A 26,331-nucleotide genomic window follows, 5' to 3' on the forward strand; every position below is an offset into this window, starting at 1 on the left:
ACCAATGCACCAGGGGCTGTTCGGTTGGTTCGGCACTTGCTTTCGCATCTATCTCACCGTGATGGGGCGCGGTCGCTTCTGAATCACTTCCGCGCACCTGACCTGCGAGGAGTCGGGGAAGAGGGGAAGGAGGGGTGCGATAACACGTGGGTGTACAAAATGGGAAAACCACTGGCGAGTTGCACTTTGCGAGTCGGGCGACTCAAGGCATTCTATCTACCGAAACGCACGAAACGCACTATTCACTCTGGTGGGGGTTGTTTTTGGTGTTCTAAAGCACTTGTTTCACTTAAAGCTCACTGCGTTTGATAGGCTTTGAAGGGAGCAGATGGAGTAGAGACTGAAAAAAGAAGAGAAAGGTTCAAAGGTAAGTATACATGGTGAAGAGGAGTCCCATGAACCATCAGACTAATGTGAATGTACGATTTGCTCTCAGATCTCGGTTACTAAACAACCCAACCCGAGAAAAGGGCATACCCATACCGGGAAAGCTTATCGATGCCATCGATCCCAATACGAGACCCCCAAAGGGGGCACTGCAGCTGCAAGTGCACCCGCGTACGCTATCGTCAGCTTAGCCACGGGATCGTTATCTCTCTTTCTTTCTAGTTCTCTCCCTCTCTCGACACACGTCTATGCCGACACCGAAAAAGGGTCGCACGGCCGAGGTGAGACGGCTTTTCCACCACAAACAAACACGCATATCGGTCATCGGAGTTGCGTTAGCTCGATACGAGCTCTCGTGCGCGCGTTCGCGCGTTTATGCTGGCGCAAAACGGTGCGGCGAATATTTGCAGGCCTTGTGGTGCGAACCACGCACGCCACCTGCACGCCTGTACGCACCGGGTCAGCAGCTCGTACCGTACGCGCCTAAATATGCCACAGTTTGGCCCTGCGCTAGCCACCCTTTTGCCAGCCAACCCAACCAGGGCCGTTATGCAAGCGCGTGTATGCACCGCGGCTGCATGCGGTGATTGCGCTACGCGCTCGGCTCCGAATGCGGCGAATAGTTTCACGCCGGCTGGGCAGCTGTAGGAGGCCCATCCGCGGAATTCGGCCAGCGGAACCGCGGGCTACGCAAAATAAAATAAGCTGGCTTGCGAAGGGCCGCGATCGGTTTCACTTCAAAGGGTGTGTGAGTGTATGAGGGTCTTTTTTTCGCATTGCTCGCTCACCGCCACTTAGAAATGCACCTTAGCTGCAGGATCTCGAGCGCGTGCGGATTGCAAAATGATAACGCACACCGGCTCGCCATCGCAATCGGGCTGTGTCAGGTCGACATTGGTTCGACATTAGAAAAACCCCACAGCTGTTCACTCTCGCGTCGTAGTCGGCAGGTTGATGAATGCACCCCAAGAATGCCGTTCTGTGTGGCACGGGTTCTGATCAGCCACACCCTGGTTGTCGTCGACAAGGTGCACTTGGTTGCCCTTCGAGCTCACCCAGCTCGTTCGCTTAAGCCCATTGTCGATCAATGGGGTCCATTGATTTGAACGACACGCCGTTCCGGTGGGTCGCGTGAGAAGGGTTCAAAACAAAAAAAAGTGATACATATATCGGCATCGACGCACGCAAGCTCAGCGAATGTGAGGCCTTCGTGGCGTAACAGCTTTCACGGCGGCGCCAGCGAATGTCCGCCTCAAAATTGGAACGAAGTTCATTTTGTGAGTGTGTGGTTGTTTGTTTTTTTTTTCTTTCTTTTCTGTCCTTTTGGTGGGGCCACCCCGAACAAAAACAACAACCGCACTCGATTGTCTACATATTTATGATCGGCTTCTAATGAGACAGGTTACGGCAAATGGTTCGACCTGGTGCTCGTTCCACCTGCTCCTATTTGGGGCGCCAGTGCGGCCTTAAAGACGGCCACTTGGACGGCTTGTTGCGTCACGGTGCGCCGATGTCGGTTGGCAGCGAAAATTGCTTGCCGAACTTCCGTCAGCAATTTCCGTCCCGTCGTACGGTGGCTGGTATCGATAATAGGTGAAGCATGATCGGGCAGAGCTGTAACGATTGTTTCGGCTCACCATCGAAGCAAGTGTTTCCTTGCCGCGAGAAGGAAAAGCAACGACGCCAGCACAATTAAATCGTGCTGGGGGTGTCTTTTTGAGGAGTTTTATTTTGAAGCATTCTTCCTAAAGCAAACACCTTCCACGGTGCACCAATCGTCACAGTTTGATGATTTGCTTGAGCACTTAAATGCTTCTCTTTTCAAAACATGAGCACTACCAAACTCATCGAGCGACAGATTTACGCGACCCCCAATCAAAACCCACACGGGCATACAATTAGAGCGCACAACCCCGAATGTGCGATGAATTTTCATGACTGACCGCAACATGTAACAACGCGTTTTGTAGTTATTTATTGGCTCCTCGGCAATTCTAACGAATGTCCGAAAATTATACACGCAGCTTTTTGTTTTCTCGTTCCCCATATAAACGACGTTACTTCACGCGTATGAAAACCGCGCAACCGCGTGTGTGTGTGTGGATGCTCGCAGCCGTTCGCGCTTTAATCAGAAGCAAGACATTGTTTTTAATGCCGAAGATGAGTCAACGGCACGTTACGCAACGCGCAAAAACTTCCCAAAAACCTCGTTCATCACGCCGTCGGTGTCATCGAAGACGACCCTCGAGAGCGAACGGAGATAAATGATCGTACGCACGCAAGCGTTTTGGCGCATCGTTACGCGACAACCGTGCGCGAAGTTCGTCGCCTAGGGGTGGAAATTTTGCTTTCTTGCGCCTTTATCGTCACCGAGGAAAGGTGGATAATTTCGCGCTTCTTTTGCTTGCTCGCTCAGGTTTTGTTTTGTGATTTTTGCTGCTCTGGGAGCCTCCCGATGTCAACGGTGCATCGGCACGCCCGTGATGGCTTTGTGATTGCTTCAAGACAAGACGACGAACCTCCCTCAAAAGGGGGGTTTTCCACAGTGACTTTTCCACCGCGCGGTGGCGCACTTTCTCTTTGGTCGCGCGGGGAAATTGCGCACGGCGTAGTTTACAGTTTCGTTTGACGGCGCGCGGTATTTCTCCATTTTCGGCTCTATTTCCCAGCCAAGCTTCCTGCGGTTTGGGGCTGCCGATGGGGATGGAAAAATCACCCACCCTCCCTGAGGCAGGCAGTGAGCCGTGAGCCGAAACCATCCGCGTGATGGTACATTAACCGCCCAGCGGCTGATCTACATCGGTGATGATTAAACTTTAATGCCTCACGATGAACCGATACCGAGTTGGCGTCCGTCCAAAAATGGTTAATAAGAAAAGTATAGAAAAAGAAACAAAAAGAAAAACAGCCGACGTGGGTAGTGGCCGTGTTCCGTTGCACAATATTAAACGGTGTGTGGAGTTTTGGAAGCAGCCGAAAGGAGAATCTTGTTGAATCGTAGTGTCGTGATCTCGGTGGAGCTGAAACTAGAGCCCCCAGCACGAGGTGATCGCTTGACGGGCGCGTATTAATATGCACTTTCGAAGCCCTCAAACACGGTTGTCCTTCGTGTCCTTGCCACGGGATGGCAAACCGTTACGAAATCCACAACCCCATCAGTTCGAGAAATCGGTTGTTTTCCTTACCGATCTCGTCGTCGATGGCTTGCCTAACGTCACACGAAGTGGTGACGTTTTGGTGTTTGCTTTGAAAAATCAATTACCCTGCGGAGACCCTCGAGACGAGCCGGCGGACAGGATCCGTCCTTCGTTCGGTCGAGATCTGCGCGATCAGAGATCGTCGTCCGATCGGCAATCCTTTTGAGAACATCCACCAGCCACCCGGTGCGATCTCGTTTCACGATCGCTCGTTTGCTTAATCGGTCGGTCCTTCAAAGCCCTTACGTCGACACGCGGGGCCATCGTGGTAGCACGCCGGCGAAAGAAGCAATCACGGTGCGTGGCGCGGCGAGAAAATGAGAAAGAAACGGTAGAAAAAAGCACGCTGCGGCATAAAACTCCAGCTACACAAACAGCACACGCACTCCGGGGCGCACTCCGGCTCGGTGCGGCCACTTGAAGCGTATAATTCACTTTAATGGTTCTCAACGTTCTCGGCGGATGAAGCTACCCGCGGCACCCGTGGTACGGACGCCGTCCCTTTTCGCAGCCGCACGCCTCACAGAGGTGAGACCTTCTCGAAATAAGAGCAACAATTTGCGGGCAGCATTGAAATGCGATGAAGCAACCACGGGCAACCTTTCTAAGCGTGGCCCCAAACGCGTGACCCTCCTCGGATGGTTCGGACCCGGACTCGGCCAAAGAAACGGACGATCGTTTTCTTACCCACAAGCTCTTTCTCTTTTGCACGAGCCACGAGGCCAAGCTGCAACGGGTGCAAATGCATCGAAAGTGATTAATTTATGCTGACCGAGCCGTGGAAAGCGCGCGTCCCGCAAGGGCGAAGATTTATGGCTAGAAGAGACATTTTAATCAATTACCAGCCGCCAGCAGGCAGCCAGGTAGCCATGCATTCTCTGGCTCCTGTATCGGATCGATTGCAAATGCAGTTCAATCCGGGTGCATTTCAATCCGTGCCGTCGGCGAGTGAGGTGGAGCCGAACGAATATCGCCTCAATAGCAATAGCGCGTGAGTTTTGCTCCCATTGTGCCGCGGTGGATGTTTACACAAAGGCTCAATTTGTTTCGAAATTGAAGCTCGATCGTTTGTTATTTAGCTTGGATTTTTTTTTCTTTCTTCTTTCAACTCGAAAGCTCACCTTTGAGGTGGATAATTTGAAGCGGACGCTCACGCTCACGCCGCTTGCTAGACGGGCTGGCGACGCTCGATGCGTGTCCATGTCCACGCTGGCGTTTTGGTGCGGTCCGCGTGAGCGAGGTTAATGCAGGTCTGCGTACGTGCGGCTGTCACCGCGGTGTAGCCACCGATGTCCATCAAAATTGAACAAAAAACGCACGCGCGCATGGTGGGAGAAAATTGAGGCTAACTGCCTCTACCCGATGGGGTTGGGATTGGAAATTGACTCCCCGGGAGCGTGGCCATTTTTGTGATGAATAAATGTGAACTAAATTCGAATCGATATGGGGCAACCTTGGCGACACGAAGAGCCTTGCTTTCGACACCCTTCGGTCACGGATGTTAATAAAACCCTTGCCCAGGTAAAAAACAGCCACGATCGCAGTCACGTTAAGCCGTAAAAAACGCAACACGTGAGAGAGCAAATGGCCATAAGTTTAGTTTCAGCTCCCGGTCGGTGCTTCTGCCATACGCGCCAGAAGGCTCGTGCCCAGCTTGGCACGCGTTCCTGTCACTACGTCTGTCTTTCTCTATCTCCCTTTTGTTGGTTCCCTTGGAATGTTGAACGTCACGTACGAAACGCCCCCACAGGAGCCCTTTTTCCCTCACAAACACCAGTTGAAATCGAACGACCTGGCTGTTGGCTAAGATCGAACGCTTACGGTGTGATTCTATCGCGCGAATAGCCTACCGTGTTGCGTACGATCGTGCTCTAGTGGGTGGAGTGCATGTTTTGCGCAAATTCCGCGACAAACGACCCAAAACCCACCCGCAACCAGCCGTGGGTGCAAAAGCAGTTCCGCAACCGTGCAACGGGGTTTACGGCACTGGACTAGCGCTGGGCTGGTGTTGATTGTCACGTTTAACGACGTAATTGCGTCGTGGAGTTGACGACCTGATAACTTCGCTGATTGCGGATGCGCGAGGCGATTCACACCAGAACACTTACGCGTGATAGCGCAACCTTTTTGAAACGGGGTTCACCATTTCGAGGAGTCTACGAGTGCGCTACGAGGATGCGCCAACCCGATCAAAAAGTGCAATATTTCTTGCTTTATTGCCGCGACTTGACACAGCTTGGATTAATGGTGGTGTTGCAGGTGCGGGAGTTTCGTGTTAATCGTTTGTGCTCGAGGCCGTTTCGAGAAGAAACTCAATCACAGGCTTACGTTTATGTTGCGCTTGAATCAAGAAAAAAGAATCTGGCGCAAAATGGCGCAATTAGCAAGCAGCAATAATCTCGTCGTAAAACCGACACGCACAATAGAACCAACAGCAACATTGAAAAAAAAAACCCCCCAGCGACTTGTGTCCAATGCGTCCGCTTGAGGAAGGGGACCATAAATGAGATGGAGGTAACAAAAACAAAAAAAAATAAACTGTCAAGAACAAAACGACCCGCTTCACGGACAAAGTGCACGCGCAGAGTCACGCTCCGGGGGCCAGGGGCCAACGTTTGTTACTGCCGGAACCACAAGGAAGGGATGAAAAACACGCTCACAGACACACGCACAACGATACGAACTCCTCAGCCATTACGAAGTGCTGACAAGTGCGAACTGCACCGGCCAAGTGCGATGGCACCGCGGTCAACCATTGTGTCGAGCTGCAGTTGCGTTCCTTCCGAGGGGTTTCTCGGAAGTTAAGCTGAACTATCGACCTTCGCACGATCGCAGTGTCCCTGGCGCAAGGGCCTCCGTGGTGGCATGTTCCGTTTGGTTAGCGTTTGCGCCCTCACAGCCCACCGGGAACTGGGCGTTTTATCGCTCCGAAAGGGCGTTTAGAGAGCGTTTAGAGCGGCGAGTTAGAACAATCGGGCTTGCACGCGCGAAAAGACCGAATGCGAATGCGGGCACGCACGTGGGCACGATTTATGTGCATTTGTCCCAGGGGGTGGCTTCAATGGCCCACGAGGTGGGTGGGTGGGTGCATTCTCTCACATCCGCCGACACCGCCCGTCACTTGGAGGGTGCGATAAGATGCGTAGGGTTGCCCTATGCATGCAGCTAAGCCATTCTAGCGTGCCGTTTTTGCAGCACGGCCTGGCATCAGCTGATGGGGGTGGAAGAATAGGCACATGCTGACCATTGTATTCGAAGTGGGCATGTCGAAAAGCAAGAGAAAAATAGAAGTAGTCACAGAAGGACGCAACCCTTCCGTGGGCATTTGCCCGGACCCCGCCGGTTCGTGGGGGTTCGTCGCTTGGTCACAGCCGCATCGAAGTCACCCGACGGAGAAGCACACAAAAGAGCTGGCCAGCTGGCGGTTGGTGATCGCTGGTGAAGGAAAAACGCTGGCGCACCACCCCCGTCACCGGTGTGCGTGTGTTGGGGCAATTTTATGCGCTTAGAATTCGAGGGCCAAACGGTGATGTTTTAATCATGAGCCTTCGAGGCAGCATCAGAAACACTGGCGCATCTTGGGGCCCTGGGGCCGTAACCGGCTCGGTGATTTATGTATTCCGCAACGCTGAGACACTGGCTTCTTGGGGGAGTTTGAAAAACCCGCGTTCATGCCCCAAACGGGCAGTGATGCACGCACGAGAGAAGGCCAGCGAACTGGTGCGCGTTCGATCCCCAAGAAGCCTCTCGGCCAGCTCGCTTCGACTGAGTTTAATTGTACCGCTCAAGGAGGCGTGGATCTTCAGTTGGGCTTTAGGGGTGAGGTTTTTTCAACTGTTTCTGTTTGTGTCCCGCCCCGAGGTCAATCGAGGGTGGCGTCTTTCTTACGGTTGGAATAGACGGCGTGAAGGCGTGATACCGAAAGAAGTGCGAGCAAGCGAATTAAGCGATCCCTCGCAAGGGTCACGCTTCACCGTGGATGATGAATTAATCCCGCTTCGGAAGCTAGAGGCGCCGCAGTTGCGATTGGGGCCAAAAATGGGGAGAATTTTCCACCACGTTAGCCGAATATTATGCCACCCGGTGCAGGCACCCGAGCCCCAGATAACCCCACGGATGCGGTAATGGCCCGTCGCAAATGTTCCCTGAAGAAGAAATATGTAATCGCGTTTCCGTTAGATGAGCGTCCATAATGGATGAGAGCGCAAGCACGGGCGTGAGCCTAAACGGGTCCATGTCATCGGTGCGATAAATTTTATCCCACATAAAGTGGCTTATTTTGCGAAATGCTTTGAATTATTTCCCAGCAGGTGTGCGGTTGAGAAATGCTAGATGTTGCTTACGGGCAGGTGATAAATGGTACATTAACTGCCAAACTCGTCATGGGAGACGAGTGTTTGGACAGGAGCCGCTAAACAGAGGCGAGGACCAAAACGAGCGAGCGAGCGAGCGAGCGAGCAAATTAATGTTATCACCTTCAAATTTAAGTCCCCACTCAAACCGCTCTAGCGATTCCCTAATCTAATGCTTCGAATGGGAAAGATTTAAGTGCGGGGAAAGAAAACGGGCCACATTCATTAAACATTTGTTAAACCACGAAGTTAATTAAAAACCACTGCCCAAATTGGTTTGAAATTTAATTAAATACACATTCCACCGAAACCATTTGCCTTATCGGGAGATAATGATTGTCCTCCGACTAGCCACTTGAAATAGAAGCCCTTGGATACGTCGCCGCGGGCGTTTTCGCGAGCCGTTTCATTTATCAACCCAGCACTGCCAGTGCATAATCTCACCGCCACCAAAACGGGGGGATCTATTAAATAATTACGCTCGACTTGTTCATTGCTACCGGTTCAGAGTCGAGCTGCTTTGGGTGGCTTTGAGGCACAGACCTCGTGACCTCGCGCCCAGATTCCACACATTCCGGCCGGTGAAACCACACGCCACCGGTCAAACATTGCGCACGTTAGGCCCTTTTCAGCTGCAACCGTTTCGATTTCGTGCGACCTACAAACAATCGAATGCAACCAGCTCCGCCCCTGGTGCTTGCTCGAGAGCTTGCCTGCCTGTTTTTTCGTTACCATTTTTCCGCCATTAACACACTCCGAATTTATCGCACGCAAGCGAACGCGATCTCACGTGTCCGGAACGCGTTTGTCGTTTCCTTCCACGTGCCTTCCGCCCTATCCGGCTTTTTTATATGTCCGCTAGCCACCTATTTCTAGTTGCATTCGTAAATAGCCGCTTTTCAGAACAACCCAGTCTGGTGTTCGTGTTTAATCAATCCTCTTTGGGCGTGATAAATGAAGGCGGAAAAACGATCCTCGACAGCGAGTGGAGTGTTTGTAATTCGCATTTAATAAAGCTGTAAAAGCCACCCCAACTGAGCGATCTACCCCGCCACTGATGGTTTAGTTCCTCTGTTGTCTTACCTGCAGTAACGACGGGTAAAAGACTTTCTTTCGCTTGCACACTCTCTCGTTCAATCAGGTACTTTTCACCGTGATGATCACTCCGTCGTTGTTAGCACCCGTTTAGGATGATGTTGCGGTGTGTGTGTGTATGGCTGTGGGTTGTGAGTTGATGAGATTTCCTCGCCTCGTGCTGCATGCGCTTCAAATGATGCTGCGGCCGAGCTGCATCGCCGGAGGATGTTTAATGTTCAGCTGGAATGCGCTACCGGAATGGGATTGCTCGCACCAGCCAACAACCACTCGTACGCACAATTTCCTCCACACCGTTCAATTTCAACTCTCACCGCTTGTTTTTTTTTCGATTACTTTGTATTTCTTTTTTTCTTTGCGAGGAGCAAACTTTGCGGCTCTTTATTCACATCACACACAACGGCTTTCTCGGCTCGCCTTTTTTGTATATATTCTATCACGGACAATAATTAACACCGACCGGTCCTTTATCTCCGGTACCAAGCTGTCGGGAAGATCACTGCGCCAGCGCCGGAAAAGAAAACGAACGAAACGCGTTAAACACGGCTAACCACTTCACGGCCACCCAATCTCCGGATCGGAGTAAGCGAGCATAAATCGGGCCCCTCGATCACAACAGCACACGGAGCCATTACACGCGTGCCGTGCCTTATGGTAAGGAAATTTCACCCAGCATAATCACTCGCATTTCCCTCGTCGAGAGGCACTTGTAATGGGACCGTGCGATTGAGGCAAAAACCAAGACCGATTTAGGCTGTTAATTTTCACTTTCACTCAACGGCCACTCGCGAAGGGGTCTTTTTTATGTGTGTTTTGTTAAAAACCCACTTGTTGCCTTGTCGCACTTGTTGCGTGTTGAGTGAAGTCGTTTGAATGCACTTGCTTTTTCCTGGTGCTTATCGCACCACTTCTGAACGGTCGGTTTCACAATTCTGCTAACGATCACCCACCGATTCCGATTGATCGGTGGTACGAAGCGATCCTCCGGGGCATAATCCTAAGCCCCACGACCTTAGACCGGCTCACAAAACGCAAAGAAACTTGGCGTAAATGGGAGGAAACGCGCGATCGCGAACTACGCCGCGGTTTCGGTTTGATAACGTTTGACGAGACGCAAACGCAGCACCAGCAGCCTCGGAATTCCTCAAGCAAAAACCAAAACAAAACCCTCAAAACCGGACCCGCGCAAGGTGTGGCCGTTGCGTCGCAAAATATACAACGACAACAAAAAAAAGCTCCACGCGAAGTGTGGCGATGCTGAGATAATCGTGGAGCAAACACAGACAGAAGGAAAGGAAAGATAATAAAACACGCGGCAATTCACCATCCTAAAACGGACGCGCGAGTTTTTGGGGGCGAAAACAAGAAAACTGTTCACCCGAAGAAAGAGACGCACCGGAGTGAAAAACATCCGCCCCATCTTTCTCACCTGCACTCTCTCCCCTCCCCCTAAAAGCCCTACCCTTTGCCGAAAAACCTGTTTCAATATTTGGCAGGGCAGAGGCCGCAAACACGGCAACTGTGAAGCGCAAAGGCTACCAAAAACAAAGCGCGCTTCGTTACGCGACCGAGCGCACCATCCGTCGCGGGCTGCAACGGCACCGGAAAAGACGACCCCAATCGAAGCTTTGGGGTGGGAGAAGAAACGCGCCAAGTTTTTCTCGCCCCTAACCGAGCGAAGATGCGAATGGCGCTGGCGCACTCTAAACATCCACGCAAACACGCGCACAGTTCGTACCGTCGGATCGGCCGCACACAAATGCTGGAGAGAGGGTCACACATGCTTCACATGTGTGGTCAGAGGGCACGATCGCGAATCCATCATGGTGCGTGAAAAGGAAGCTTTGTTTCGTGGAGCTTTTTGGACAAAGTCACTACGGTCGGTGGGCATGAATTTTGCAATACGGTTTCATAATTAGGTTCGGGATCCAACACCAACAAATGGCAACAAACGAGAAACGAACTGAACGTTTAATTAAATGGCAGCATGACTGAAAGTTGTCGTCTTAAAGGCACAAAATAGGTATCACTTTGAAGCACAAGCACTCGTCGTTAGAATAAAACACGCACAATTCAAAAACCCCACTGCGGTTTTCAGTTAGATTTTGTTTTGCTGTAACGTTAAATATGAAGAAAAAACACCCCAAACAACAATTCAACGCAACCACGTACTGGGTATCTCCAAAACCTCGTCGTGACCTTAAGCACGGGCCACGGAATAGATTTGTTGTTGTTTGTTTACGCGCGGTTAAGTTCCACCGTCGCGCGCACTTGCAGCAGAAGGGCGCCGCAGATCGACCGCGTGCTTGCTTGACTTTCAAGATCCGAATGAGGCGCGATCGTTTGGCGATCGGCTCGGGTGCGAGCTTGCGGGCAGATCGAGCAAGCGCCAAGTGTGTCAAACTCACACGTTAGTTGCTTTGGATTGAATGTTGATGCGTGGGGCTTCTAACTTCCATCTGGAAGCAAAGAGTATTGTCATGACTCACACCCAATATTGAATCAATATAAGAAAAAAATTGGGATTACGAAACCAAGGTAATAAGAAATACTGAAATTTTCTAAATAACTAATTTGTTTAATTACACAGCTTTTAATAAAATCGACATGTTTTCTTAATGAGTAGAATAATATTTAGAACAATCTTTTTTCTTCAGTATGTTACGCAGAGATTTTGATTTTTTTAAATATTTTAAGTGATCATTGTATGTTGGACACCTACGCTTTGGCTAACTTCGGACCATGCTGCACGAATGGAAAGCCGATCTTTCTTCTGGTGTGCATGATCATCCGGTGTAAGATCCATTAGTAAAAAAGGACTAGAGAACCTTACAGAACAATTGAGCAAACACACGAAACCTTACAACAGTTGTACGACAGGATATTTGCTGAAAGGATATCCTTTACACATCGCTAAAACAAGGATACGAGCAACAAAGTATATATACATAACCATCGGGCGCATATCCTTGTCTTTGCTTCGGCAAGACATATACTAAAATTGGAACGATACAGAGAAGATTAGCATGGCCCCTGCGCAAGGATGACACGCAAAATCGTGAAGCGTTCCACATTTTTTTATAAATTTACTTCTTGGGGTCAGATCACATATTCCCTATCGGTTGAAGAAATTTTGTTTGCAAAAAACGTTTCTCGTTGTAAGATATCAATTGTGCTGTATGTCCCAGTTTTTGGTCTGATGGATCAATCCATTGTTCTGGATTGATCGTCATCGTCACCGAAATGAGGCAAATGGATTAGATACATGCACAATTTCGCTTGCTCGAAGTATAAATGCATCGATCGGTCGAAACCAGCGAAAGCTTTCACTCGATTTGGAACTGATCGCTCCCTGTCGCTTACACACGAACCCTTCAAGCACGTTCGGAGAAAGGGGAACGGAAAATTGCATCCCTTTATCTTCGCCATTCGCTATTTGGGACACTCCCACTGCTGCCTGAGGCAGAGAGAAGATTAAGTATCGGAAACTGATAAACCGTCGTTTGGAATTGGTCTTAGCTCACCCCGTTGCGGTGAAGGTGAATGGCGGCTATTAATCTGATTGCGACCTACCGGGAATCGGACGATTGGTTCGATGTTTTTTTTGGCAGACCGCAAAATTTGGGTCGAAATTCATCGGAGCCCAGCGCTGCTTTCTATCAAATCGATTTCGGCTCTTACTATTCCCTTGTTTCCGATCGCGTTCGATCGCGTCAAAAGTTGATTGACGGTTGACCGGTTTTGATCGATCGATCGTTTAATAACTGCAACCCCGTTTATCTAATGATTTCCTGCTCGGTTAGCTCGGTGGACATCGGTTCCGTTACGGCATCGCTTTTGTATGGCTCCTGTCACAGAATTGGGGTTTTTGCTCCTTGCCAGTGCGCGTCCTAATCGCGATCGAGTTTACCTAGGAGTTGTTACACAACGGCGGTCGTAATCTGCCGATTTGGGAATATATATATGTCCCAAACATGTCTCAACGTCGCTTTCCATGAAATATTGATTCGAATGTCGATGATTCCGTTACGTAAATCACACGTGTGTGGTGATTTCGTCCGTGTTTGGTCCATCATGAGTCGTGTGAGATAACTGATCAGAAAACATCGGATGCTCGTGGATCGTTTGCGTTGTGATTCGGTTGTGAATTGAGGCTCATCTCGCGCTCAAGCTTATCGCGAGAAATCGAGCCTTCAAATAGGACTTTCTCGGTATTGGGCATTTGCCATTTCTCCGGCCTGTCGGGGCCATCAGTACGGACATGCGGTGGAGGATTTGTATTTTATTTCTTTCCGTTTTGTTTTGGGAAAGTTCAATCTCCTCGATGAGCCGGCCAATCCAAACCACAAATCGAAACCAGAACGAGCGGCAGATTGCGGTCTGACCTGGCCAAAGATTGGCAGGCCCTGGTTCCGATTCCGATGCGGTGCGGAAAACAGATCACCACCAAGAGTGAGCGAAAAGAGTGTGTGAGTGAGAGAGCTGAATGAAAAGAAAGTGTGATCGTTCGGCGGAAACTGCGCGTGGGGCATCGGTACGACAACAGAAAACCACGAAACGAGACCTTGCATACATTATTTCTGCCATTTTCTTTTTCTTCGCATTTCAATGCCACTCGGAGCCCGGACTTGAGGTGCTGACGAGGACACGCTTAAGCTCGGAAATCGCTTCACTTTCATCTGGTGTCCCAGGTGTCTAGCCTTCCAGCCAAGCGGGGTGGTTTTGGTGGTTTGCACGAAGGTGGATGATCTTTCCACTCCACTTTCCGTCAATGATCGATTCGTCCGCCTCCACCACCCTGCTACGGCTGTTCGCTTACTGCCGAGTGACGCTTTCTTAAGCCGGATGAAAAGCCGTCATTTGCTATGCGTTGGAATGTAGCCAGAGCCCCGTTTTGCGTGCGCTTTTACACGCGTTGATATGGATTTTTACGGCTGACCACGCATGGCTGAACAGGACGCCGATTGTCAACAGCTGGCAGATCACACCTTGGTTTAATATTGACACCCGCCGCCGCGGGGTGGACTTCGCAAAAGAGATCGTCTTGAAGAAAGTGGGAATCCGTCACAGCATGATGCGCGAATGGTGACATCGATCGTCTCGGCTTGGGGAGGTTTAAATGATCCACTCGATGATGAATTAGGTGGTTCAAATTTCTCACAGATGAAAGTACGAGATTATTCCATGCCACAGGGCTGAGCACAGTTTGATTTTCTTTGGCGTTCGTTCAGTGAACTGAATCAAATGAATGTGGCATCAAGAGGAAACTGGGAAGATATGAATCTCGAGACTAAGGAATAAAAGTGCTCATGTAGTAGAGCATGGGATGATTTAATCCTGTTTGTAATGATTGTGATACATTTGTGTGCTTTATTGTGAAAGCGAATTTCAAAGTGGAAATCCAAAGCGCCCAAAAGTATGCAATACGCAAACTGCTTCTTTTTCTTCAATCATTTACAGGGCTGGTATCGTGTACGATTTTACAGCATAAATTGATAAAGTCATATACATTATATAGTCTTTTTATTTGTTCAGAATATTTTTATAATACATGAAGGCAATATATGTTGGTCAATTAGCGCAAAAGAAATTTGTTTCGCATCATGCACAAATAAAACAAATAAACATTTTTTTTATTTGAATCAAGGTTGTTTTTTATATTTTTATTTAATATGAAGCCAATGCCATTTAGCTGTCTCATATAAAGCAGAAAATAATATATTTTTATGCATTTTTCTTCGCCTGCTTTCTAATTTCTTGGAGTTCTTCAGTGAGAAAATTACTCTTGAATTTTTTTTTGATTTTTGTTAATTCTGTTTGATATCAAAAAACCATGTAGGCTTTAAGCATGAGCTTTGACGTGATAATTTAGCAATTTCATTGAATCATTTGTAGAGTAAATGAGCATTTAAAATTACTCACCGTCCATGTGATGCGGCACACGAGTATGCTCTACTGTCCAGGAGTGTGTAGCATTGCGGTAACATCGCCGCCATTGACAGGTCCTGCCAAACGCGTTTGGCTCCCCCACTTCGCTTCTCATAGCAGCATCGAGCATAAGTTGACGGAAAAACTCTCGCCTAAAAATCAACAAATATGCTGTAAACTCCGTCGATAAAGATGGCCTACCGACACTGGGCCTAGCGTGTAGCTGTTTGTGCGGTTGCTTGAGGTTAGCTGAGTGCAAATTCAACCGTTTGGTGATAGAACTCCGGACATCGAAGAAGAAGCCGAAGAAGCGTGGTGCTTGTGGTGTTATGCTGTGTAAATTATGTTTTCCTGTTCTCGTCGCTCAACACTGTCGTAATGGTCGTTGTCATCGTCCCCTTTTGATGGCATCATTTAGCGTAATAGTTCGTCTGTCCAGTGCCGAGTGTCAGCGCCAGTTGCAGCTCCAAATTTGAGGTAAAATAACCTAAAGCATCGCTGTAGTGGAAGTCTCCTAGGTCGTAGGATAGGTGGTTCCGAGTTTGCGTACGTGTAGTTGGGCTTGTGTTGTTTAAACATTCCGCACACCGTGTGCAGCATGCTAAAAAGCCTGTCCCGTACCTCGTCGTTGTCGGCACATAACTTTCACCCCTTAGATTGGCCTGTCGCCGTTCGTCTCCGGTGCATTGAAGCGGGTCGTTGGACGCTGGGTTGGGTCGGGTGCAGGGAAAACGGATGTGGATTGCGTCGTGGAAAAGCCACGAGTTTTCCTTCGGTTTCGAGCATGCCTACGTGCGTGCTTGTGCGTGTATGTATGCTAAGCATTACTGCCAACCACGGCGACGCTGATAACACGAAGAAGAAGCACTCTCCGGCGACACTCCTCTAGCGCATGGCCGCACGGCACCCTGGGCACGATTTGTTGTGTTTCCATTTCACTCACGGCTGTGTGCGCGCTTCCTGTCCGAGTGGTCTGGAAAAGCACCGCTCCGGAAAAACCCCACCTCGGTTAAGGGATTTTCCGTCCCGATACGCACGTTTTCCACGAGTGTTGGTTTGTTGTTTTTCCGCTCGAACGACGCACCACCCGGTGGAAAGGTGGTAGTGGGACAGGTGTAAGCGGGAGTAGTTCACAGTGGGTGCGTGTAAACAATGCGTCCAAAAATAGTCCCCACATAATTATGTACATATGCGCCGAGAACGCAGACACCCACACGCGCGACGTGCGAGAGCCGAACAGAGCGTGCATTTTCCCCGCGCCATTGCATGACGTTTTTCGTGTTTTCTTTGTTTTCATCGTACCTTCCAGGGGGAAAACGACCAATCATCTGGACCCGTATCGATCGAGCACCATCTCTCCTAGACGTGTCTGGCCAAAAAGGAAGCTCTCTACCATCACATTCCACGTCCTGCACCGGAAGAAAGCAAGCAAAGACAGCATCTTCCATCGCAGCCTACTATTACTACCTCGAACGCGACCGCGAGCACGGACGGTCTTCTAGATCGTCAACCAACCTCTCCGTGACCCCGTGTGGTGCCGTGTGTTTGCTGCTGTCGAAGAAAAAAATGCAATTTTATTGCATTACCGTCGCCGACTTCCGCGTCTGCCGCGTAGAGCAGCACTGTGATTAGAGACGAGCAGCAAGAGGAGGGCACCCGGAGACAAAAGAAAAGTGCGGCCACACCACGACGGCACTTATTGCGCTGCTCTCGTCGACCGGAAATCGAAACACCACAAGGAGTGTCTCCGACATCACCCCCCCCCCACTCGGAAGGGCGCCATGCTCTCGTAGTTTAAAATTACAAAGCAGCAGCAGCAGCAGCAGTAGCACGCCAGACGCCCAGCGCACGTGGTGTGCGTTTTTGTGTGAAAGTGTGTACACACTCGCGCCCGCGCGCGTGTGTGTGTGTGTGGCTGTGTACGTGTGCATGCAAATGTGTGCCGTCTGGTGGTTCGCGGTTCGCAGCCAGCACAGCAGCGCTTGTTTGGTGCAACGTGGTGCATCCAAGTAGGTGGCGACCGTCATCGGGACGACGTCTGCCGTTGCTTCGGTGTCCATTCGGGTTTCTGGCTTCTGTGTGTATCTCTGCGGCGGTTCTTTGTTGCACCTCGCGCGCCCTGTGTTCGCCACCGCCCAAGGACTCGTTCGCTCTGCTCGCGGTGGGGTGGGTCGTGGGTGCACGGAACCACCATTCCTGGAACCAGTGCCCGTATCATTCCGTGCCCGAGTGCCACAGCTAGTGGTGGAAAACGCCTCGCTTTTCCGTGCGTGTGTGTCAGGTTACGAATATCGATAAAGCATCGTAGGCGGCCGTGAAAAGCAGGAGAATCGAAGGAGCCAATCCGCCAGCACGTGCGTTGTGTTTTTTTGGGTGTCTTCTTCTACGGGGGGGGGGGGGGCCTTTCGCGCCGAGTTGCTTGTGGCCCGCCAGCGGATTGGTCTATGTCCGGTTGTGATCGCGGTGTGCCAGTGTCAGGAGTCGGGCTAGTGCGTTCCCTTTTGCCGCTACGATGAATGCAGCGCCGGAGTTGGGTGCTACGCTCCGGCAGAACAGCTCTTCCAGGAACGACTTCGCGCACCAGAACGGACCGAACCATGCCTTGGACTACCAGCACTACGGTGGAGGTGGTGGTGCTGGCGGAGGAGGGCTGCACCATCAACAGCAGCAACAGCAACAGCAACAACAGCAACAGCAGCAGCAGCAGCAAGCGCAGCAGCAGGATCTAACCATCGATGGCATCCCGAACAGTTTCCCGCATCGGCGGTCGCGTGCCTCGAAGACGTTCAAGAATCCACCCCAACCGCACATGTGCATCAAGGAGAAGACACTCGAAGGCAAGGAGGTGTTCATCAACGTGCTCAGCTGGACGCGGATCGCGAACCCGGACAACCCGGATGCACCGATACCGTTGTACGGTGGCATGAAAGTGGGCAAGGTAAGCTTCAACCACACGCGTGAGAAGAAGATGGCGGGATGGCGGGATGGTGAGTGGCCGGGGTAGAAAGCGTTGTCGATCGAGCCGTCGGGGAAGCCTCTGGGTGGCTGAGAAAGGTTCCATGTTGATTTATGGCGCATCGAGGCATCGGAAAACCACGCGTGTCAGCCACGAGAGACAAAGAAATGTGCTGCGCGGCAGAGAAATCTCGCACACATCTTGCTGCTGCAATGAGCGCGCGCGTGCCAGGAAATCCCGGCGACGCGACAATGAAAAGAACACACAGGCGATGGAAGGCCACACTCTTGGGGTGGTGTGCATTTCCCGGCACACCATGGCTCCTTTGTCATTAGATGGGGTGGGTTTTTTTTCTCTTCTTTCCAAACCAAGATTAAGGAATCACTCCCGCTGATGGCTTCATCCGTACGCTGCTGGTTCGCTGACAGCCGTATTCCGGTGGGCTTACGTAAAAACGCCACCGCCACCTCCAGGGGTGGGTTATGAAACGCGCCCGATAATTTATCCGCCCCGAGTAAAAGCGGAAAACTTTAATCCAATGATTTTTCACACCTTATCCGCGGTGCCGCGTGGGGCGAGCGTCGAATAAATTAGCGCGAGGCGGATAGGATAGGAGGCTCCAGAGATTGGCTTTCGCTGTGTTGGCGCCCTAATCGGAATCGCGGTACGGTGTCGAATCGAAGCGTTAATTACGGGGTAAATTGCGGGGCCTACAGCCCAATCCACCCACTCCACCCAGCGCTGGCGGCCATTTTAATCGATTCCCAAATTCATTATCCCGTTTCGCGAGGGTCGATTTGAAAGAACCAACCGCGTGAGGCCGGTGTTCCCATAACGCGCTAACCGCAGCTCGTTTAGTCCGCACAAAGGCGTAGCGAATGAATGCACTTTCGATCAGTCCTTAACTTTCGTACGTTCCATTCCGTGGAGCACTGATGTAAACGCTCTGGCAACGGCTCGGATCCGGTTGTGCGTTTAAAATTTGGTTGAAAGGATCCAATTTAAAAATTAACTGTTAGTTTAGCGTTTTGCTCGTTTGCGCAGAACAAACAAATTATCCCGCTTCCCTGCGTCACTGGGCGTTCGATTAAATTGTACATAAGCGAATCCACCGGTCGAGGGGTGAAACGTGTCTTGTAATTATGCTTATGAGGAAAAAGGCAAGCAGAACACCCTTTAACGGGCGGGGTGAAAGGAACCCATGCAGTCGCGAATTACGAAAAGCGCGTGAGCAGGAGTGCCACCGAATTGCCGTGGAAAGATGTAGACGAAAATTGAATAAACACGCCGGTAGGAAGTAAGGCGATAATGCGTCCACGCGGTGTACGTGCCGTTATGAGTTCGGTGTGGGGAAAATGAAATGGAAAATGGCCACACAAAATCGCAACTGGAGGCGAGAGAGGTTGGCAGTGAAATGGCCCTCCGATCGGTTGGGAGGAGCAGGAAAAAAAAACAAACAGAAGGCGAGACACACGACGAAAGCGCTCGGAAAGCTTCGATCGGCACTCGCCATCAGGAAGTGGGAGATAAAAGTGAAATTTAATGCGGTGTAAAGTTATGATGCGGTGTTGAGTCGCGGGGCGAGCGTGAAAAGCACCACAAGGCTGAAGTACCGGTCCGAGAATCGCCATCAGCAGCGCGGGCAAAGTGTGATGAATGAAAGCTCGCACACCGAACCGTGTTTCTTTGGGCAGGCGGCAGGCTGGCACTCGCACATAATGGGCGAAATGTAACGTACCGCCGGAGAGGTTGGCGGATTTCTTCATTTCATCATCATTATGCTTTCATTTTTGTTTTGTCCTTCCTTTCTTTGGTCACACGCAGATTCCGCCTGGCAGTCCGAAGATGCCGCCCCTGGTGTACGCCGTGATGGCCAGCCCGGAGGTGCTGAAGAAGGCCGGCCGTAAATGTCCTGACACACCGGTAAGTACACGTCGGTATAAAGCGACCAACGGACGCACGTGCCGGGTCGTGCTCTTTTATGTGCTCTGCCACACGTTTCCCACATTTACGCTTATCGCTTTTGTTTTAGGAACGAACCAACCTGGTGGATTTGATGTGCGAGTTCGTTGAGGCCATGAATCCTTCCTTGCACCTGTCGAGGTGAATACGACACGATTTTTGATCGCATTTGCTTTATTTCGACTTTCGCTTGCTATACTACTGATTGGTGTTGGGTTTCTATTTTAGAAAACCTGAAATACTCAAGGACCGCGACCTGTCGGGTGAGCTGAAGGATGTGTGGAACGCGGTGCAGGCGTGTCGTGATAAGGGACGGTCGGATACCGGTCCGCCGGAAAATCTAGTCGTGTACACCGAGTTTGGGCCGGACAGCGCCCCCAGCTACGAGCACACCATACAGCAACATCAGCAGCAGCAGCAGCACCATCAGCAGCAATATCAGCAACAACATGATCAGCTTCCAAATTCTCCCGACCAGCAGAATCATTTTCCACTGTCCCAGCAGCAGCAGCAACAGCAGCATTATCCCTTGCTTCATCATCAACATCAACAACAACAAAGTGCAATTAACCACAACAGCCACAACTCCTCCGTACTGAACAGTATTGAATCGATCTCAGCGATATCCGCCGTGGATGGTAGCAGCTGCGATAGCGGTACCAGCAAGGTGGTGCCTTCCGTGCTGGGCGTTTCGAGCGTGAACGGTGGTAACGCGACGGGCAGCAACAACAGCACCGACGAAGGGTTGGCGAAGGAAACCGAAAGTCTGAAACTGTCTTCTAGCAGCGGGAGCGGCCACATGGCCACAGTCGGCAAGACCAACGGATTAACACTGCCAACGGATGATGCGAACGCGCCAACAGTGACCTCGTCTTCTTCCCCAACTGTGCCACAATCTTCTCCGACGAATCCGGTACCGACCGCTACCGTGGTGCCCGCAAAGGAACCGACAAAGAGCTCGTCCGGTCACAACTTTTTTCCCATGTTCCGTTCGTCGAAAAACAGCAGCACTGGGGGCAATAATACTACTGGTGGCAGTGTGAATGGTACCGGTGGAAATAACGCGCAGTTGAGCGCTTCTGCCGGAGGTGGTGGTGATAAGGCGGTCCAGAATGGTGGTAGCGAAACTTCAACACCGGCCCCAACCAACGATGGCACACCTGAACCGGCCAAGGTGGCAAAACCGAGCGGTAAAAAGAGCGGATTGAACTTTTTCCGACGAAACAAATCATCCTCCAGCTCATCGACGACGGATGGTGGCAGCAAGAAGGAACCATCGACCCCAACCAAGCAACCTCTAGCGGCTGGCGTTCTTCCCAGCGCCATCGCACCGACAAGTGCGGCCCCAGCCACACCGGCAGCGACCGGAGCTGTGTCGACGGGACCGCCGGAAGGAAAAGTGCTAGGTCTCGCGGACGAAGCCCTCACTCACGGCATGGCTCATCGCCACCATCCGTATCATTTAGAGGGCACCGGAAGCGCAACTGGCGGATCTTCTAGCGGTGGGGGAGAAATTCTGGAAACGAATACGGCCACGATCGCAGCGAAGTAGTGTGGGAGAGCAATTCGGGATCGAATGTGGCCGGATGTGCTCCTTGGCATGTGATATTTTCGGCTGGGCAGGACCCTTCCTCCCTACTCCTCACCCGCTCGTCCCTGCCGCAGCTGGCCTGGGGCGAGAGGCCGAGGTCGGTAGTTGATGGATAGTTGACGATTTTAGTATTATTCAGTCGATTCTCGTCGAGCTGGTCCGGGTTGTTTATTAGCGAAAGTTTCGATGGGTACGATCTTATTGTGTGCGCGTGCGCTTGTGTGTGGGAAGGGAAGGTATGCGTGTATGTGTGTGGGTGTATGTGTGATTTGTAAATATTGTACGGATACTCGAAAGCAGGCAGTGTCAAATACTCGAATTCAGTGCATCGTTCCAATGATCTGGAAATAGTAAATGCGGATTAATGTAGGATACGCTTCCATCATTTTTTGGTAGCATGGATGATCAATCAGCAAGCGTGAACATTTTAGCTATATTTTGGCTAATTCAGTCAACCTGAACCTTAGCCTGCACTTTGGAAGCCGTCTGTGGGTTGAATATATCCTTCTTCCATTGCAACAAATTGCGCGCGATCGCGCGTAATGGTGCGTATTCGCTACGCCGTGGAACTGCTTTTTGCTCCAAAAGTGAGCGATCATTAGCAAATTGGTAGAGCATTGGTATAAGTAGCCCTAGTGTATTAACCTCAAGCTGATGCAGAACCGCTATCTGGTCCGGCCTCTGGAGGGACACGAACAATTTTATACGCACGTATGGAATATATATCAGCACTCAGAACAGTTTTATTGAGAGGTTAATTGCAATGAACGACCTCATCTCTTCGCAGTGCTTTTGCTGTAGAGAAGCAGATGGACGAGGAGTGATGGTTTAGTCATTTTGTTGCTGAAGCAGTCATAATGCATGTGCTTTTTGAAGCAGGTTAGGGAATCAATCAACGAGAGTTCATTGTAGTCAAAGAATCGCTCATTGTAGGCAATTTCCATTGCATGTCACGCATGTGGTACGAACGGGAGACATACGCGAATAATTTACACACTTTTGTGTGGGGGCTAAAGCGAATGCTTAGCGATATGATTGGGATGCTTAGCGAACAATGCAACCAAATCTGTATAAATAATAACAAAAACATGGGGCGGGAGTGAACGAATGTAGATGCATTTGGCCAGTACTCAGGAGCATAGAAACGTAAAACCTGCGACACTACTCTGATTTGTCAATTTTTCATAGAAAGATCACATGGAACGGAAAACAGTGGGAGTAAGACAATGCGTGTCTATGTTTTATAAGCAAGCAAGTTGGCATCTTGATCAAGGAGAACGGTGACGATGCTGGTAAAGTGTGTTAATTATTGATACTCGATGATTGTTCTCGTTTGTCATTCTGAAAGATGTGGTTTGGGAATAGAAATGCAGAGAGAAGTCATTCATTGTGGCACATTTTCTACTCTTATCCATATCCGGTTTCCTTTCCGGTAATCTAAACCGTATGCTCTTTTCTATTCCGTACGATATACATATACATATGCATATAGCAACATTTTGTAAAAGGATATAACATAAGCTACTCAGGCACACACCACGCAAATGTGACACACATCTACAAGAAGAATATGCGCGAGCGAGTTGAAGCGCGCCAAGACATGCAAATGCTGCCATTTTGTTTCGTAAGACTGTTGGAGGATAAGGATTATGTTCGTATATTAGTTTGTTCTTGTCCTAATTTGCTAGCAAAAACCGATGCGATGTCAGATCCTTTTTTGGTGCGACGACAACTAGAATTAGAATTACGTTAGGTTAGTGTGGCGGCTACAGTGCAGATACGATACGATGCACTGAGAGCTATGGAATGCCACTTTCACAGGGGTGAAACAAATAGTCGATTGATTTGTATACAGTTGCAATTCTAGCGCGGGTTATCGTAGTTGGGAAGATGGGCGATGGAGAGCGAATGAGCAGCATTTGGTATCTATATTGTACTAATTTTAAAGAATTACGTTCCAGAAAACGTATGGAACGAGAAGCTATAGAAGTGATTTATCTGTGCTTATTTTGTATGTCGTTTATACTTATGTCGATGATTTGCAGCTAAGGGCTGTTTATTGTGTTTCGATTTAGCGTTAAGCATGACTTAGAGCAACTTGTATTCGTTCCTTCGTAAAGTTAGGTTAATACTATAGCGCAAGTATTATTCCCCTGTATACCGCGTAATGCTCGAGGCAATGATCTCAGCGACCGTTTGCAAAAGTCGCGAGGACGACATTTTAGTTGAGTTTAGTTCGGATTCTTCACTCCTCATTTGTAGTTCTAGAAAGTTTACCGGCCCGCAGATGTGTGGGCTCGTGGATATCGTCGAAAACACACCTGTGAGATTATTCGTGCCAACCGATGGCCGTACAGGACGATGGAATGCTCGAATGCTCGGAGTATATATTTTAACGTATCCCAATGTTTACCGGTAAAAAGATGCGTAGTTTAACGATTAGGCTCATTCATTCCTCATTCTTTATCTCTATCTATCACTAGTGTTAGCCGGGAGCGGTAAGCGAATGGACCCGAGCGTACCAGAATAGGTAGAGGGTCGTCACACCCTCCTAACATTATTCGTCAGTATAGGTAGATTAGGCACGCATTTCATCCGAGGCGCACACGTGTGCCGACGGTAGGCGGTAGGCGATCAATAGTTCTTTCCATCTGTACGTTCTTGTTAGGGGCGCAGCTAGAATGAATCGTGATAGAATGCATCGAGACACAAGTATTTATTTCATTTCACCGAGTGGCGGCAGCATAGCGAGGGTGTAGATAATGGTGTGTGGTCGTTTTTTGTCTCTATTTTTCTTTTATCTGTGAGCCATTTTAATCACAAACGTTTAGGTATATTTTGTGTAAAATTTTGCGAAACGTGCTAGCTAATACTATGCTCCCCAAATGTGTTCTTTTTTAGCGCAACTATGCTCTCTTTTGGCAACCCTAGGCAGGGACACGCCGCGGTTCGATATTCGATTGAGTTCAGTGCAATTTATCATGACATGTTTCGATGTGCACGCGTACGTTTTGTGTCTAGGTTTTTATGGTCATCAATTTGTCCCGCTTCGGACGTTTAAATTATGAAAAACAAATCAAAAAAACACTGTCAAGTATTCACGCATAGCTTGTGGGCTTTAGTTTCTCTCATACGTCGGTAATCATCCGAAAGGCACGGTACCGTGAATCACAGGGTAAACGGAATCACCTGGATGCGTTTCCTGATATCCTCGGAGGCTCGCTTCATGGCTTGTTGAATGAGTTTCTGGACGAACTGGACAGGATTGATATCGGGTTCATTCTTAGGGTTGTTTTCTTTCGGTTCCTCTGGAGTACCGGCTTCCGATTCGTCTTCTGCGGAATTTTTTTCATCCTCGCCGGTGGATTCCGGCTGGGCCGTAGTGTCTTCCTGCGCAGCTGTTGTAGGCGCAGCGATAGTTTGGTTTTCGCTCAAGACAACTGCCAACAAGCAAAGGGATAGCAGGACTGCACAATTCTTCATGTTTGAAGCTTTTAATGGAGTCGTGTAACTGGTTCCCTTAACATTTCATACAGGGTTACTTTATAGGTGCAAGCATTTTACGACCGATCGCCATAGTTACGTACACGCCAAGCAACTGTTAATATTTGCATGATCCGCGATCGTTGTTTAGATTATATTGCTTGTTTGATCTTTGATTCTTGCGATATAAATTGTGATACGACCAGAGAACAGCCATGTACAGCTAGGTTACCAGCTAAGTAAGAGAGAGAAAACGAGTTCTTTCGTAACCTGCAATCATAAAAGAATCGTCGAACGCAGTAAAATGCCACCACACAAGAGTAAATGTTGGATTGCTCAGCAAATATTAGTTTCCCGTGGTCTCGCTACTGAGCTGTTTGATGTTTATTTCTTCACTTTCAGGAAATCAAACGTTCGCCGGGACAACTCTCCGCCCAGCCGCGTTCCAGTGTTCCAGAACTGTCCCAAGAACCCAGTCGCACCTTGGGCAAGCCGGCCAAAGTCCGCCATCGGTGAGTACGTACTGCTCTCGGGCGGTTGCATCATGACGACCATCACCTCCGGCTTCTTCCCCAGCGGTCCAGATCTTGCATCCCCGGTCGAAGCCAGAAGCAACAGATAGGCGCCCGTCAGCAGTAGATACATCGTAGCGGAACCTTCACTCGTTCCGAGTGCGTAACCAGTGGGTAATGAATGCCACTTGCGACTGCAGATGAGATGCGTTTGTAGAACGCTTCCCGTAGCACGGTCCCTGGTGCGCGCCCAGCAATGTTTGTACGGTAGGTGTCTCGTTGGTTTAGTTGCGCCGTCTTTGCGGTTCCCATTCACGGCTGTATAAATAATAAATTGACTGTAAACAGTTTTTCCCGGCCAGCGGGCCAGGAGAGCTTCCGCATGGTGCGACGCCCAGGAGTGGCATCGATGAAGGTTCACGGGGACACGGATCGTTCAATGTTGCGCTCGCATGGTTACCGGTGATTGCACACCTTACGGTTGAGCTGCGAGCGTAGAGTGCACTTGAATCGGGTACGCCCGCGAACGATGCACCCATTGCTATGCAAATTGGGCCTCCCCCCTTTTGTAGGTTCCAGTTCCACTCAAGGACCGCTGGGTGCCCGTGAGCATTCGCGCCGGGAATGCACGCGTCTCGTGCATATGCTACCGGTGGGAGGTCAACCTGAATTAATCGTTTTACAACGGTTCGTGCAGCCTTCGTTTGGTGCTGTAATGAATTCCGTGGAATGTGCTTCTGGAAAGGAAATAAACAGAAGTTTTCTTACCATGCCGCGGTTGGCCGCGAGGCGGTGAAATTTATTAGCATTTGCATAAATTGTTTCGTGCTCGCATGCATCATGCAAACCGGGCTGAAGAACTCGTGAA

At 49.9% G+C, this 26,331-nt stretch overlaps 2 protein-coding genes, 1 long non-coding RNA gene and 1 other non-coding gene across 4 annotated transcripts; 2 read left to right on the forward strand and 2 right to left on the reverse strand.

The window, feature by feature from the left end:
- Positions 1 to 16: 16 nt before the first annotated feature.
- LOC128727287 (uncharacterized) lies at positions 17 to 11,345 on the reverse strand. The gene is made up of 3 exons (XR_008410840.1): positions 11,204 to 11,345; positions 9,020 to 9,530; positions 17 to 340 (listed from the first exon to the last, which is right to left on the reverse strand). It is a non-coding gene; the product is annotated as an uncharacterized LOC128727287 (long non-coding RNA).
- Positions 11,346 to 12,002: 657 nt separating this feature from the next.
- On the forward strand, positions 12,003 to 12,109 carry LOC128728059 (U6 spliceosomal RNA). Its single transcript, XR_008411011.1, has one exon. It is a non-coding gene; the product is annotated as a U6 spliceosomal RNA (small nuclear RNA).
- A 5,362-nt stretch (positions 12,110 to 17,471) lies between these two features.
- On the forward strand, positions 17,472 to 21,429 carry LOC128726373 (transcription factor mef2A). Its single transcript, XM_053820178.1, has 4 exons — positions 17,472 to 17,897; positions 19,740 to 19,838; positions 19,948 to 20,018; positions 20,106 to 21,429. The coding sequence occupies exons 1-4, from the start codon at positions 17,472 to 17,474 to the stop codon at positions 21,427 to 21,429; spliced, it is 1,920 nt and encodes a 639-aa protein (XP_053676153.1).
- A 3,757-nt stretch (positions 21,430 to 25,186) lies between these two features.
- LOC128723298 (uncharacterized) lies at positions 25,187 to 25,699 on the reverse strand. Its single transcript, XM_053817022.1, has one exon. It carries the CDS (start codon positions 25,594 to 25,596, stop codon positions 25,336 to 25,338), a length of 261 nt encoding a protein of 86 aa, XP_053672997.1. The 5' UTR covers positions 25,597 to 25,699; the 3' UTR covers positions 25,187 to 25,335.
- Between the last annotated feature and the right edge of the window lie 632 nt (positions 25,700 to 26,331).

Source organism: Anopheles nili, chromosome 3 (assembly GCF_943737925.1).
Source record: "Anopheles nili chromosome 3, idAnoNiliSN_F5_01, whole genome shotgun sequence".
Taxonomy (NCBI): domain Eukaryota; kingdom Metazoa; phylum Arthropoda; class Insecta; order Diptera; family Culicidae; genus Anopheles; species Anopheles nili.

Bases quoted from the DNA above. Each gene is read 5' to 3' on its own strand.
- LOC128726373 (XM_053820178.1), top strand. From the start codon at position 17,472: ATGAATGCAGCGCCGGAGTTGGGTGCTACGCTCCGGCAGAACAGCTCT. The intron at 19,839-19,947 runs GTAAGTACACGT...CTTTTGTTTTAG, and splicing joins GTAAATGTCCTGACACACCG to GAACGAACCAACCTGGTGGA. The intron at 20,019-20,105 runs GTGAATACGACA...TTTCTATTTTAG, and splicing joins CCTTCCTTGCACCTGTCGAG to AAAACCTGAAATACTCAAGG.
- LOC128723298 (XM_053817022.1), bottom strand. From the start codon at position 25,596: ATGTATCTACTGCTGACGGGCGCCTATCTGTTGCTTCTGGCTTCGACC.